The sequence below is a fragment of the Coturnix japonica genome, chromosome 2 (genome assembly GCF_001577835.2).
Source record: "Coturnix japonica isolate 7356 chromosome 2, Coturnix japonica 2.1, whole genome shotgun sequence".
Classification (NCBI taxonomy): domain Eukaryota; kingdom Metazoa; phylum Chordata; class Aves; order Galliformes; family Phasianidae; genus Coturnix; species Coturnix japonica.
The window spans coordinates 591,941-607,332 of record NC_029517.1 but is presented as its reverse complement, the minus strand read 5'-3'; the positions used below and the strand labels follow the sequence as shown (position 1 = coordinate 607,332).

Here is a 15,392-nt window from a genome sequence, read left to right as displayed (position 1 = left end):
GCAGGAAAGCAAAATCACATCCAATGCACTTGGGGCAAGCACGTTCTCTGGTCTCTTTAGTTACTGTCTCGTTTTGATCTTGCCAAAGATGTAGATAATGCTCATAATTGTGCTGCTGCGATCCCAAAAAAGGGAAAAAACAACTCTCCAGAGCAAGTCCAGATGCAGGATGGGGTCCCATCACCCCACAGGAGCACGGAGCTCTGCCCAGGCACACGCACAGGGGAGGAGCGGGGGCTTCCAAAGCTGGGAGTGGGGATTTGAAACACATGTTGTGTTGAGATGTGAACAGTAAGTGAAAAAATCTGCTGCTGAGATACTGCAGGATCTGCTGCGTGCAGCACAAAGAACTGCTCTAAACCATCCCTGTGCCAAATGGAAAAACAGCAACAATCGTGACTCTGACTCCCCTTTCTGCAGTGCTAAACATAAATACCTGTCACTAAAGTTCCTATAATTGAATGGGATAACACACATCTGAATAGAGCAAAGCTCCACGGTTTACAGCCTCCTTGCCCGCTTCCTTCCCTCCCCATTGTTTGTTTCAATGTAAAGAACTGCGTTATGTGGAAAACCCTGAGCAGGATTCTGTATTGCAGGACACCTGGCTCAGTGCTGAGCAAAGCAAACCAGAGCTCCAAAACAGAGCAGACCCTTTGTGTGATCCCCCAGCACAGCCCCGCAGCCCTCATTTCTTCCACCAGCTGTTAATTACAGTTCTCCCGCACATCCCGCTTTCATCAGCATTAACGAGCATTAAAGATTAAGGCAAAGAAAAAACCAACCAACTTTCTACTGCAGGAAACCACCAGGTCACCCCTCCGGGAGGGGTCAGCATTCCTTTTGATACAGCAACAACGAAAGTGAAAGGTAACCAGCCTCAATCTGAGGGAGGACAAAGAACCCAAGTATGTATTCATAGAATCATATAACGGTCTGGGTTAAAAAGGACCTTCAACATCACCCAGTTCCAACCCCCTGCTGTGTGCAGGGTCACCAACCAGCAGCCCAGGCTGCCCAGAGCCACATCCAGCCTGGCCTAGAATGCCTGCAGGGATGGGGCATCCACAGCCTCCTTGTTCCATTTAATGCCTGCAGGGATGGGGCATCCACAGCCTCCTTGTTCCATTTAATGCCTGCAGGGATGGGGCACCCACAGCCTCCTTGGGCCCCCCAGCAGCAGATGGAGCCGTGGGTGCCCCTGGCCACCGCAGGGAGGTGAACTTGGGGACCATCAGAGCTCCCCTGTACGAGTTCATACAGTTCTATGGCTCTAAATCAAAAGCAGCAGATCCTTGGATTGGGGGACAAAGAAACCTTCAGCTGTGAGCTTCAGCCTCAGCTGCTCACGCACAGGGAGGGCCCTATGAAGGTGCACACCTCACCAGCATTAGGCTATGGGCACTCCAGATGGGGTTATCAACCCTTATAATGTTCTGGGATGGGAAGCACTGTAAGTGTGGGGCAGCAGCGTGGTACACCCACCCCTCAGCCTGTGCCTCCTCTAAAAAGCTCCAGCCTACAAATCATTATTATAAGGAACAGCATCTCATGCCGAGTAGGAACGACTACAGAATGCAGAACAGAAGGGAGGGCAGAAGGATCTGAACTCCATCCTCAGCTCTTAAAATAACTGGCAACGTCTACAGACATTGTGTAGTAGGCCCAGCAGAACCACAGTGAGGGGAGCCCTGCCATGCTGAGTGCAGCAGGTTTGCTCTTCTACTTCAGACACTTACGTTCCACCTGGATGCTGTCAGCATGGGCTTTGCTTTTTGGTTCCTGGCTCCCAGCATCGTCGTCGTCCAGCAGAGGCACATAGTCTGTTTTATCCACCGTCTCTCCAACCACGTCGTCAAACTTCTCTGCTTCCAGCGTGGCAATGAAGTCCCGCTTCACCTCTTCCTCAATCTCAGGAGGTGGCTCTGTCAGAGCATCCGCAAGGCTGAGGCTGTGATCCAGGTCAGCCATGGTTGAGCACCTTTGCAACCTGCAGCATCATTTGGGGAAGAAGAAATGGGCGTGTTTCAGTATGGGACAACGTGAGCTCAGAGCTTTGCAGGCACAAGAAGTAACATTTGTTTTAGTGCTCAATAAACCCCAGATGTTCACAGAACCCCCATCACGGTACAGAACCAAACCAAAAACCTTCCCCATCCCAATCAGGTTGCACTGCATTACACTGCTACGCCCCACGGGACCTTCCATCACAGCCTTAAACTGAATAAGAACCTGGAAGGGCAACACCTGGCCGACACCACCAGCCCCGCATCGATTTCTGCCCTGCCTCAGATCTGAGTTAATTACAGCTCCTCAGCAGCAGACACACAAGTGTGACGCACACGAATTCAGTTCTTGCTCGGCCTCCACCCAGCCTCCCGATGGAGATTAGGTTGTTATATAAGCTGATGTGCACCTCAGTGATGCTCTTGAGCCAGCAGAGCGTTTACGTCCTCAGCAAACCTTGTTAATGCCACCAAACCCATCGTAACGCCGGGATTTGGACTGGGAGGTAAAACATTTACATGGCACAAAGAACAGAGCAGAGCAACATCGCACACAAAGCTACAAACAGAGAATACGAGGCAGAAAGAGCCACCATTCAGCTTCTCCTCCCCACATATTGGGGTCCCACACCAACAAAACGCATCCAAACCTGGAACTTTATGTCGATGGCATTTAGGGAAACCTTCTCTTAACCTCACTACCAAAGCTCATAAGCAAAAGGCAGCTGGGTGCAATGACTGCCATTAGCTCACACATCCACATCCGTAAACGTTCCTGCTATTTTAATTCCAAGCACAGGAGGGGCCTTTTAGCAGCATTTCCTTTTGACAACTTAATTCAGGGTCTGTCCAAATAGCAAGTCGTTGCCATCCTCCCACTCTACTGGGAACCATTGCCCAACCACCCTACAGAGGAGCCCTTCTGCACTGAGCATCCACTCCCAATGCAATCTATGCCAGGTGGGCGTCTTCAGCCAGGCTCAGAACGTGCACTGCCATAACCCTGCAGGCAGAGAAGGCTTAATAGTGGTATTCAGATGGCCTAGAAATTATTTCGTTGTTGCTCCAGTGAGATAATCCATCATCATTCCTTTAACCTTCCATTCAGCACGGAGAAGAGAAGGCTGAGGGGTGAGCTCAGTGCAGCCTGCCAGGACCTGAAGGAGCCTCCAAACAGGAGGGGAGTCAGCTCTGTGAATGGGCAAATAACAGCAGGACAAGGGGAAATGGATTGTATTGAAGGAGGGCAGATGGAGGGTGGATGTCAGGGGGAAGTTGTGTACTGTGAGAGTGGGGAGGTGCTGGAACAGCTGCCCAGAGGCTGTGGATGCCCCGTCCATCCCTGGAGGTGTTGAAGGCCAGGTTGGATGGGGCCCTGGGCAGCCTGGGCTGCTCTGAAATGGGGAGGTTGGTGGCCCTGCCTGTGGTGGGGGGTTGGAGCTTCGTGATCCTTGGGGTCCCTTCCAACCCAAACCATTCTGTGTGATTCTGTGTTCATCAACCTTGCAAATGCCTGCAGAGCACAGCAGTGCAGGAGCTGCCATGTGAACAGGGCAGGGGACGCTGGCAGGAGTTGTCAAATCCAAACCAAGGTGGATCCCACCTGGAATGCCCCCGGCACAGGAATGCCCCATCACGGGTCTGATTCACACCACGCAGCTGCTGCTCCTAATCACTGGGTGGAACCACTTCTGGTTTTAATACTTGCTGTGGAGTAGCACTGACAGTGTCTCTGTTTCAGATCTGCAAAGGAGCTGGGGCACTAAAACAGCCCAACTCCTGGGAAAGAACAATAATGAGGCGGTGCAGATTTATCAGCAGGACGTTTCCTTGTCTATATTTAACCTAATAAGGAATGCAGAAATGGCGTTAAGAACTATCAGTGCAATTCATGCAACCCTTTAGCATTGGTGTGGCAAACACACGTGGGCTCTGGCACACAGAGCAGCCGGCCAACCCACATGGAGCCCTGCCACGGCTGCAGGAAGCGCCAGCAAAGGGCACCCAAAGCAACGCTGCACTCAGAGCAGCTCCTCTGCTTCCCAGCTCTGGCTCCAAGGCAGGAGCAGCCCCAGCTCCCAACCCAGGTCGCCCCTTCCCCAGCCCAACCATGGCGTCTCCCATCCCCAGTCACTGCCTTTCCCCCATCTCACTCTGACCCAGCAGCACAGCAGAGGCCATAGCACACCCACACCACACATGTGCTCTGCCCACAGCCACAGGCCCATGGAACAAACCCCAGCAGCCACAGCTCACAGAACATTTCCTTCCAGCAGCCCCACGGGATCCTCCCAGGAGGACAAAACCCCTCTGCAGGCAGCAGTGGCACCAACAGTGCTTACTCATAGTCGCCGCTGCCTCTGGCTTTCCATCTAGGGAAGAGTGGAATTTGCTTCCTGAACCTTGCATTTCCATTCTGCAGCTCCTCAGGGCTCGCTGCAGGCACTCAGTCTGACTGCAGCTACGATCGGTCTGACCCAGATTCTGTGCCTGGAAATGGCGATGGGGAGCCGGGCAGGTACAGGCTGGGTGCCCCTCCAATGACAGAGCTGCCAACAGCCGTGCCACCAACTTACCTCCCCCAGGGCACTGGGCACGGGATGGGCTCCCTCTGAGCTCTGGTCCTACGAAGGGGAGGATGCAGAGCATCCCTCACAGCGCATCCCCTCCTACAGCCACACCAAGGGGCACCATCTACTCACTTAGCTATGACTAAGTGGAAAGAGTAACAAAGCACCACTGCCCCACTCCTGCTTTTGCTCTGGGGAGGTGCTGACGCCCTGATGTGCGGGCAGCAGCTGTGTTGTTTCAGCAGATCCCCTCACTCCTTTAAAATTAGCTCCTTGCTATGGAGATGGAGCAGGGCTGTGGCTGTCACTCAGTGCTCTCCTTAGCTCTGCTCCCAAGGGCACTTTGTGGGGCTCCATGGGGCAGAAGGAGCAGAGATGTCAAGTTATCCCCGGCTGCAGCACTCAAAGGGAAAGGACGGTGCTGAGTCACACTGCTGCCACCTCACCTCCCATGGACGGGCACTAAAAGGATGCAGGGTTCATCCTTGTTCCCATTCACAGGAACTATTCCCATCACTACAGGACCTTTCTCAGAGCGAGATGTGGGTCCTTTAATTGCGTGTTCCTAACAGAAGTAGGCACAGAGCTGCAGTGCAGCCAAGGCTGCAGGTCCCTCTGCTCCCCCCACCCCAGCAAGTGTACAGCAATGAGAGTTGATGCAAACCTTCACAGTCAGCTTATGGCCGTGCAAGATAAACGTAGTGTTTTAACTTCCCACTTCAGATTGTGCCTGTCAACAGAGCTCCAGAGAGGAGACAGAGCTCCAGCAACCACAGGCCTGCAGCCTGCCCATGGCTGCACCAAAACGTGTCCTACCTCCAACCCTCAGCAATCGCAGCTTCCACAGGCAGCCTGCAGATGAGCCCACAGCAAACATCTCTGCTCCATGAGCTCCAAACGCTTCCATCAACCCAACTACCTTCAGGAAAGCATTAATGAAGCTAACGACGCACTCTTTTGCCATACGCCATTATTCAGACAGCATGTAAATGGGTGAATTTAGTTTACTAATTAGGAAGGTGAGACATCGGTCTGCTGGTATCTGTGTGTGCTGGGAAAGCTCTCCTGGAGATGCGAGGCAAATCAGTTTCCTTCCTGCTCCTCAGACATCCCTGCACTCCATCCCCTGCCTGCAGGGAGAGCTGCAATGTGGGCAGAGGGCAGTGAGCAGCTCCTCCCCACTGCCAGCATTGAGCCCTAACAGAGCAAGGGGGGCAGGCTTTGTACTGCTCTGCACAGAGATCGAGGGGCTGCAAAGGCCCTTAAGGACCATCTTGTCCTAACACAGCACGCAGAATGACTCAGCCATCAGCTTGCAGTCCCAGCTTCTCACCAGGCAGACCTGCAAAGCATCCACACAACCCACCAGACAGCGACGACTGAGAAGCTCCCAGGTGCAAACAGGAATCCCAGTGGAGCTGGCTGCTCTGCAGGCTGCAAATTAAGGGTTGTAAAAACCAAACAGCAATGAGATGACAAAGCTGCTCCAGCCTCTCGGGGGCAAAAGCCTTATGACATAGTATGGTCTTGTTCAAGAAATGCAAAGCTCGGATCAGTAAGGACAGATCAGGGCATCACTCAGCCTTTCATCCCTGCACTCGTGTCTACTTAGGCCAGGTTGGATGGGGCCCTGGGCAGCCTGGGCTGATATTCAATGGGGAGGTTGGTGGCCCTGCCTGTGGTGGGGGGTTGGAGCTTCGTGATCCTTGGGGTCCCTTCCAGCCCTGGCCATTGTGTGATTCCTGCACAGAAAGATACACGAACCTGCAGCTTAAAGATGGAAGCAAATGTTACTTCCTTGAAAGCCAAAGATCTGACTGCGTCAGGCTGTATTTATACATTCACGTCCTTCCTTTTGAGAGCTTGTTTCCAAAGTGTTGCTGTAGGGAAAGCAGGAGCTCATGGAACAGGCCCAGTTATTGCTCAGAAAGCACCCGGAGCAGCTGATGACTCTGCAGAGGCAGGACTGACCTGTTTGCTGCTCTGACTCTCTCCGATAACATCCCGGGACTCGAGGGCAACCATATTCAGAAGCAGAATTTCTCTGAACACAGCCCAGAGCAGCCTCCTCCCCCAGCTCCCAGCAGGAACCCATTGGGCACAGACAGCTGTATTGATTCTCAGCTGCAGTTTTCTGTTAGACCCCCTGTGGGGCTCCATTCGTGTGCTCTCTGCTCAGGGTGAACAAGTCCCTCGTTTAGAGCTTCTCTTCCATGCACAGCAATGCGCCCAGAAAGATGCTTGGGAACAACCAGCATGGAGCCCATTGTGCTCCCCACCAGACCCTGAGCAAAGCTAAGAAAGCAATTTCTGCTATATGGCCTTGAAAATCCTAATTCTGGTCAGGGAAGTCAGGAAGAAAGAAAATCTTGGGCATTTAGGAGATTAATTTTACCACATCCCTGGGAATTCGGCTTAAATTGCACTAAATGTGGCTAAAATTTCCAAGTACGTTTGGAATCTCCCCATGATGCAGCGGAGTGGCAGCACCATCCCTGGGCTGACCAATCCTATCCAACAAGGCAAGGTTGGAGCCCTGCAAGGCCACCAGCCCAAAGGGGCTCCAGCCACACTCATTGTGAGGGCTGGAGAAGCTGCTGGAACCAAAGGGAGCCTCTGAATGAGGACAGCAGAAGGGCAGCACACGTGTGAGGATGACTGTGCATCCAGCTGGCTACAGAGCCCAGAGCCAGGGGCTGCTGGAGCATCAGGCCAAGAGGAGGAAGAGTGATACAGCAGCACCACGACGGACCCCTTCCAACCCTGCACCCATTCCTCAGCATGGATTTGTGCCTCCCAAGAGTGTTTTGCTGTCGGTAGTTACACCTCAGCAGGCCGATATGGGAACACCAGGCTCCTCATTTCCTTCCTTTGGGCAATTTCCCTATTAACCACTCAGCAAGACGGGGTAAGGCTGTCCAAGTCAGATTGCTCCATTATGAGCTGTACGGTTTCCAAGCTGATAAAAAGTCCCATTAATAAACTTGCCCTAAGTTGCAGCAGGAGATATGCTCTCCCAGAGCAGCGTCGCCGGCTGTACAAGAATAACTTTCCTCTAAGCCCCAGCAGGGATTACGGACTCTAAAAGGTGGGGATTAATGGCCTTGGCTGGCCTTCAGAAAAGCCACATGGAAGATGAGTTCATAGATAATAACTGCGAGGGACTCTGAAGCGTCTCGCTGAGTGGCGACCCAGGAGCACTGAAATCAGAGACCAAAAAAGGTCGGTGTGTTATCTGCAAAGCCATAAATACTCAGCTAAGGCAAACAAAGGCGCCTGCCCACCTCGGCACGGACTGAGCTGCAGCTCTTTTTCTTTCTCTTCCTTTACTCTCTTAAGAAAGAAACACCCCGGAGCCTTCGGCTGCTTCCCAGCCGGCCCCCAGAGGACAGGACACTGGCGGCCGCACCAAACAAGGAGAGCCCCATTAATCATGGCAGGAACCATCCTGCCTTGCCTTGGCAGCGACAGGGCAAGGAGGTGGGGGTGGGGGGTGCAGGGGAGGAGAGCTCTGGCTGTTCCCAAAGCACTTTCTGCCTTGCATATTGCCTGCTAAGCCACAAACCAAACAGGCGAGGCAAGCAGCTGTTGCCGTCAGCTGCTTTCCTTTAATAGCGCATGCATCAGAAAGGAAGGCAGCTCCCATCTCACTGAAAGACAGCAGGACATCATGGCTTTCCGACTTTTCCTGCAGCCCTTTCTGCTGGGAGCAGTCCTGACAATGCAATCATACAGTATAAGAACCCGTAGATCAAGACATAGAACTGGAAGCTTCAGAATGAAGAGCTGACTGCCAAACTCCTTCCATAGAACAACAGAATCACAGCACGGCCTGGGTTGAAATGGCCCACAGTGCTCATCCCATTCCAACCCCCTGCTGTGTGCAGGGTCACCAACCAGCAGCCCAGGCTGCCCAGAGCCACATCCAGCCTGGCCCTGAATGCCTGCAGGGATGGCCATAACCCATCATGACGTGCCCCATGTTCTTAGCAGTTGTCCCTCCCCACCATGCCCACCACCCCTCTGGGCAGCCCATGCCAGAGCCCCACTGCCCTCACTATGAGCTCTGCAAGATGCAGGGCAAGCCTCGCTATCAAACACTGCTAGAATCAAGGCTAAGCAAACATGCTTCGTCTCCTTTCATAAGGACACTCAGCAGACTCTCAGACTACAAAACAACATTCTGAATGCAGTGTGTCACCATGGGCTGCCAAAGTGAACACGGAGGAAAGCAGAAGGGCACAGCCCAGGCCCTGCTGCTCCCCAGGGCCACGTGGATCCCCCCAAAGCAGAGCAGTGCTCCGCTCTCACGTGATGATTATTCTTAGAGAAGATCCCAGGGATTTTTATTCAGCTCAGTTCGGTCATGCAGTTGGCCCCGTGCCATAAGAGCATCACAGGAGCAGCAGCAGCATTAGCACAGCGCAGACATATTAACAGCATTGGAAGTGGCAGGTTATGCAAGGAAGAACTGCGGATAAATAACTTGTTCCAGAAAGTTGGTCTGCTCAGAGTCTTGTGCTGCTTTTTGAATGTGACAGTTCGTGGCTTCAGGTCAATTCAACTCAACTCTTTGGGCTCCTCAAACAGCCCAACCCCCTGGGCATGTCAGAGCCCAGATTTCACTCATCGAGTCCTTGTGTTATCCTGATGTTGTGTTAACAACAAAAATCCTGCCTAGATAAGAAAGTGACTGGCATTAGGAATGAGGGGGTCACAGAACGGCTTGGGTTGGAAGGGACCCCAAGGATCACGGAGCTCCAACCCCCCACCACAGGCAGGGCCACCAACCTCCCCATTTCAGAGCAGCCCAGGCTGCCCAGGGCCCCATCCAACCTGGCCTTCACCAGCTCCCTAAAGGATGGAACACGGGCAAGCTGAAGTCTGGAAGGAACACAGCCATTGCTCCAACAGATGAGTTACTCTTGTATGAACCTTGTTCAAATGTCACCAGCCAAACAACACAGACTTGGTTCAGCTCTAACAGTGCCAGCAGTCATCTAGTTAAAGGTTCAAGTTATCTGGTTAAAGGCAATAGGTTGATAGCTGGACTAGATGATCTCAGAGGCCTTTTCCAACCTGGATGCCCTGGTAGCAGCACTTGCACCACTTTCAGGCACAGGACAGCACCAAAGGAGCTCCAGCATGGGGCTTTAACTTGCTTCTTAAGCTTAAGGCACTTAGATGAGAGTAACTACGATTTCTTGCTCCAATCCTCTGGATTTTGAAGCCCAGTGGGTTGGTAGCAGGAGAAGAACACCCATTTCTGAAGCTCATGAATGCAGACCAGCTTCCATCGCATAGAGCATGAGCAGGAAGTCACTCCAGAAGGAAGGGAGGAGCTGCTGCAGTTCAACTCTTATTGTATTTACATTTCCGTGCTCCTGATAGCAACACGTCCAGCTATGGCAGAACAAGGCACTGGTTAGGGCACAAAGGCAGAGGTTTTGTGAAAGAGATCAATGAAAACCTGCAGGTCTCCATGCAGCATTATCAGGGCCAATGGCTGCCTTAGGGAATGATTGGCTTCCACAAGGCAGGATCAGCTGCAGCAGCCAATGCCCACAGCACTCTGTGCTCTGACATGGGCAACTTCCATCCAGAAGGAGAAAGGCAAGGGACCAAGCAGGTGACTGCTCAGCGGGACACCAACAACCCCCAGCCCCTGCCTTATTTTTAATAGATTAAAATACAGAGCTCTGCCCACATCTGTTCCTGGAAGTGAAACCAGACGCTGTAGGTGATGTCACAGCACTGCCTTGTTCCCAGCGCTTCTCTCTTACTTGCAGGCTATGCCTCCACCTCAAGTCTGTTCTCAGCACTCTCCAAACAGAAGCACGGTGTGCAGCTCCCCTCGGCCCATTGGGAAAGGGGACGGACAAGGCTGCAGCCCCTCCAGCATCAACCTGCCAACCCCCACAGGATGAGCAGCCCCAGCTGACTGCATTAAGGGCAGGGGATGTTCTCAGCCAGGCAGACTTGGCTGCGGGCAGAGCTCCGTGCAGGATGGGAGCAGGGCGTTGCACTGCAAGCAGCAGCTACTCACTCCTATGCAATGATGTCAGCAGCAGCCTCCACCTAGTTTGCAGTTCACCGATGAAACTGATCCTAAAGATGTGGTTCTGTGTGTGTTTCCTTCCAGCTTCGTCAGTCACACAAAAAGTGTAAGTGAATCCAGCAGGAAATGTTTTTAGAAGTACTTTCTCCACCTAAAAACACACTGCAATGCAACAACCAAATGAACTGAGTGCTACAACAGCTCTGGGCAGTGGTTGTGGCTCAACAGAGCAGGGAATCACAGAAACACAGAATGGCCTGGATTGAAAAGGACCACAATAATCACTGAGTTCCAACCCCTGCTATGTGCAGGGTCACCAACCAGAACAGGCTGCCCAGAGCCACATCCAGCCCAGAACATGACCAACGTGGAACCACACTTGGTCTAAACTGTTGATCAAATAAGAAGAACCAGTTTCTTTCTGAGCAGATTCTCGGCTTTGTTTCACATAGAAGCCTGGATATTCCTCACCCAGGCCATCCCCTGAGAAGCAGCCAACAGCCGAACCTGCCCCAGCACCTCCTGCTTCCTGCCTGCCCCGGCTCCTGCAGAGGATGCTGGGGAGGAAGCTGCCTTCATTCATTCAGGCACTCAGCAATGGTGGATGGGCTGTTCCGGATAAGTTACATCAGGAAACATTTTTAGCTGCTGGATACAGTCTGTGGGAAACACCTGCGTGGTTCCTATGTCCTGAAACCACGGAACAACACAGGTTGCAAGGTACAACCAGGAGCGTTCCTGGGATCTGGAAGTCGGCTTGTGCTGTGAATGATGCTTATGTGCAACTGGAAAAGAAAGGAGGAGAACAAACTCACCACCTCAACCTACCTGGAGGTGAACACAACTGAGTAAAGGGCTGGAGCAGCTCTCCTGTCAGGAAAGGCTGAGAGAAATGGGCTGGTTTAGCTTGGAGAAGAGAAGGCTGCAGGGAGACCTCATTGTGGGCATCCAGTACTTGAAAGGAGTGAATAAACAGGAGGGGGAACGGCTGTTTGTGAGGGTGGGCAGTGATAGGAAAAGGGGGAATGGTGTTAAACCGAGACAGGGGAGGTTTTGGTTGGATCTTAGGAGGAAGTTTTTCCCCCAGAGGGTGGTGACGCACTGGAACAGGTTGCCCAAGGAGGCTGTGGATGCCCCATCCCTGCAGGCATTCAAGGCCAGGCTGGATGTGGCTCTGGGCAGCCTGGGCTGCTGGTTGGTGACCCTGCACACAGCAGGGGGTTGGAATGGGATGAGCACCGTGGGCCTTTGTAACACAGGCCAGTCTATGATATGATTCCAAGATCAAGTTAAGACATCCAAGGAGCTCAGCAGATATACAACCAGAGGCCAAAGCCAAGTGAAGCTGGAGGAAGTGCAGAAGAGGAGCACGCAGGGAGGGCAGCACAGCGCTCTCCCACTCAGCTGGGCCCAGCTCTCAGCACACCAGCTCCCCGTGGGAGGTGAGACTCCACCTCCTGTGACCTCCTCAGCTCTATTGAGGCCATAAGGAAAAGCACGCGCAGCACCTGGGCACCTCCCTCCCACCCCCTCCATCCCACCCAGAGCGAGATAAGCCAGCTCCTTTGGCTTCCTTTCAAACAGCTTTTAGGGGATGACTTCAGACAGCCTGGCAGGCAGCCACAACACATGGCACAAACAACTGGTGCTGCTGCCGAGCCTGGCTTCAGTCATCAATGGGTACCAGCCTGACCAAAGAGACGGGACTTCACACCTCTCTTCCCATCAGTTACGGAGGAAAATAATGAAGTAAGGTGTCCCAGGAACTGCTTTATCCCACACACACAGCAAAATATCAGGAGATACCAAAGGCCACTGTCACTTCAAGACAGTTTTAACAAGTCACAGGAGACTGTTGTTAATGCTTAGATGGTAACTGAGCAGCATTCTGACTCCTCTATGCTTTTTAAAGCCCCTTAGGGCCAAGTATCATCACACTGGTCCAGTATTAGATATGGAGGTTGGTGGCCCTGCCTATGGAGGAGATGTTGGAGCTTCATGATCCTTGAGGTCCCTTCCAAGATCCAAAACCCCACCTGCCATAGCCAGGCTCTGCCGGGCTTGGATGGTGAGCTTCAATGGGAGCCCATGAGATCCCAGAGCTCTGGATGGCAGATGCAGGGCCCAGAAGAACAGACCTCAGTGTGTGCACACAGCTGCACCAAACCTTCACTTCCAAGCCCAGATTTAATGCTGGATCATTAAAACAAAAGCGGTTCATACCTCAAAAGCAGGTGATCCGTTCAGCAGGTCCTTCAATCTTCAGAAAATGCCTATCTGCAAAACACAACACAGGCATCATTAAGAGGAAGCCAAACAGTCACCGAGTATTTGCGCATCAGCTTATGAGGAATGTCTGGAACACCGTCTGTGTTACTCAGAATGAACTCGCGCCCTTGGAGCCTTGGAGCTCCGTCTGAGGGCTCCTCTCCAGCAGGACTGTGCAGCTATTTCACACCAGCAAACCTGAGGGCCCCGTTCCCTTCGTAAGGGCTGGGAGAGCTGCTCAGCTCCTAAAGGAGCGGGGAAATACATCATGTATGATAGCGGGACACACATGATGGAAGAGCTCCTGTCTGTACAGTAACATGAATTCCTCCTCCATCAGATGCTGTGAACATGCACTAAACACACACGGTCCCTTCCCACACCATCACCTGCAGCCTCAGTGCCCCACAGACTCCCTCTGTGTGCTGAGAACATCTGCACTAAGGGGAAGCAGCAAATGGACACCTTTTGTGGCAGAGCATTAAGGAAATCACAGTCACTAAGGCTGGAAAGGACCCTTGAGATCCCCAAGTTTTAGTGCCACCCCCAACCACAACATCTGACACCAGCAAAGCAAGAGCTGCTGCAGCCTGCCCTGTGCAAGGCCCCATCTCCCTGCACCACGCCTGCAGCCTCTCCAACCCACAAAGAGCAGCACTGAGACACCAGCAAGGCCCCAGGAACCATCCAAAGCTGCAAACACAGCTTTGTTCCCCACCGGCAAGCAGAAATACTTCATCTCCCTTTGGTGGGCAGTGCTGGGGCACAAGGCACGGTGCTGTAAGTGGAGGAAGCACCACTTCATGTACACCCCACAGCACACCCGCCCCTCATGTTTATCTCACCTTTGCTATCAGAAAACAGGTAGTGCCCGGTTTGCACACAGTCCCATCACACTAACCCTATAATAGACAGTTCCAGGTCCTGCACCAGTAGTTCCGGTTCCTCAGCCCCTCTGGCTCCTCGTGCTGTTATCACTGAGCATCTCAAAGCCTTCCAGCTCCATCCAGGCCCACCAGCAGGGCTGCCACCATCCTACCACCCACCTGCCCCTCCTCAGTGGGTCACCACCCCATCACCTGGAGCACAGCAGTTATTCTCACAGTCCCAAAAGCATTCAGGGTGAACGTGAACAAAATTGGGTTGGGTTCTTTCCTCCTTTCTACGCTGTGCTGAAGGTTGGACATTAGGGACAATCTCTCCTCCTGAAGGGCAGCTGGGCACTGGCACAGCTGGAACAGCTGTCATAGAATCATAGAATGGTTTGGGCTGGAAGGGACCCCAAGGATCACGAAGCTCCAACCCCCCACCACAGGCAGGGCCACCAACCTCCACATTGATACCAGCCCAGGATGCCCAGGGCCCCATCCAACCCGGCCTTCAACACCTCCAGGGATGGACGGGGCATCCACAGCTGTTCCAGCACCTCAGTTGGAGTCACCAATGGGGGGGTGTTGAGAACAAGCAAACAGCACTTGCCACAACGTGAACATACACTGCTGTGCTGCCCAAGGGAGACAGAACAAACCTCCAGTTACACTCAGGATTGCCACTTATCCACCAAAATGGAATGTGCTTCAGTGCAATTAAGCTTATAACAAGGAATGTGCCATTCTCCCTATCAGATGCCATCCACGCTCCCTCATTACTCTGGATAAGCAACACTCCACTTCCAGAAGATTCCATTCCCTGGGATGAGAAAGTCACACGTTGGGTTTCCTGACACCTCCAACCCCTCACGCTGCATTTCCAGCTCTAGGCAGGCAGCCCCCTGCCAACAGCTCCCCATCTGCAGCACAGCAATACATGGGGAGCGCTTGACAGGACAAGCACATCATGGCTGGAGGGCTGCACACCCAGCAGCATCGCACTGCATAACAGCCAGGGTTCAACATGGCCTTGTAAGTAAGCTCCACAGGCAGCACAGTGGGCAGTAACCCAAGGACACCCCAGGCTTCCATCTCAGCCCCATCATAGAGAATAAACACAAGCAGGAACTTCACTCCAGCTTGACACGAGGAAATCCCCCTCCCACTCTTCAGACAGTGCTTTGCAATGAAGCACAAACCCATTTCACACTTCTCCTGACAGCTCATTTCCTACATTTGCTTGTGACATTACCATGCAAAGCAGCATCAAAACCTGATGTGCATCCCCTCTCCCACCCACACTGCTCATAGCAGCCTGCAGTGAGCACCAGAGGGACTCCCATGGTCAGCCCAGCCCTTGGTGGACTTGTTTGCTCCATGGGACCCTCTGCCATGGAGTCAATCAGCATCAGATTCCTGTTCTCCTGTCAGTGTGAGCTGACTGTGCTCCAGCCCAGGCTGCCCAGGGCCCCATCCAACCTGGCCTTCAACACCTCCAGGGATGGACGGGGCATCCACAGCCTCTGGGCAGCTGTTCCAGCACCTCCCCACTCTCCCAGTACACAACTTCCCCCTGACATCCACCCTCCTTCAACTCCAAACCATTTCCACAGCCATCTCC

General features: G+C 52.9%; 1 protein-coding gene across 11 annotated transcripts in view; it reads right to left on the bottom strand.

Annotated features, from left to right (window-relative positions):
* Window positions 1–15,392, bottom strand: part of MAP4 (microtubule associated protein 4) — a 90,491-nt gene that overhangs the window by 62,452 nt on the left and 12,647 nt on the right. For 10 of the 11 annotated variants that reach the window (XM_015852727.2, XM_015852721.2, XM_015852718.2 and 7 more), the window contains exons 2-3: window positions 12,858–12,911; window positions 1,740–1,990 (exon numbers count right to left, since the gene is read on the bottom strand). In XM_015852727.2, the coding sequence (XP_015708213.1) occupies window positions 1,740–1,971 (232 nt within the window). In that variant the 5' untranslated portion in view covers window positions 1,972–1,990; window positions 12,858–12,911. The remainder of the gene's footprint in view (window positions 1–1,739; window positions 1,991–12,857; window positions 12,912–15,392) is intronic. The other variant, XM_015852720.2, reaches the window with a different exon arrangement.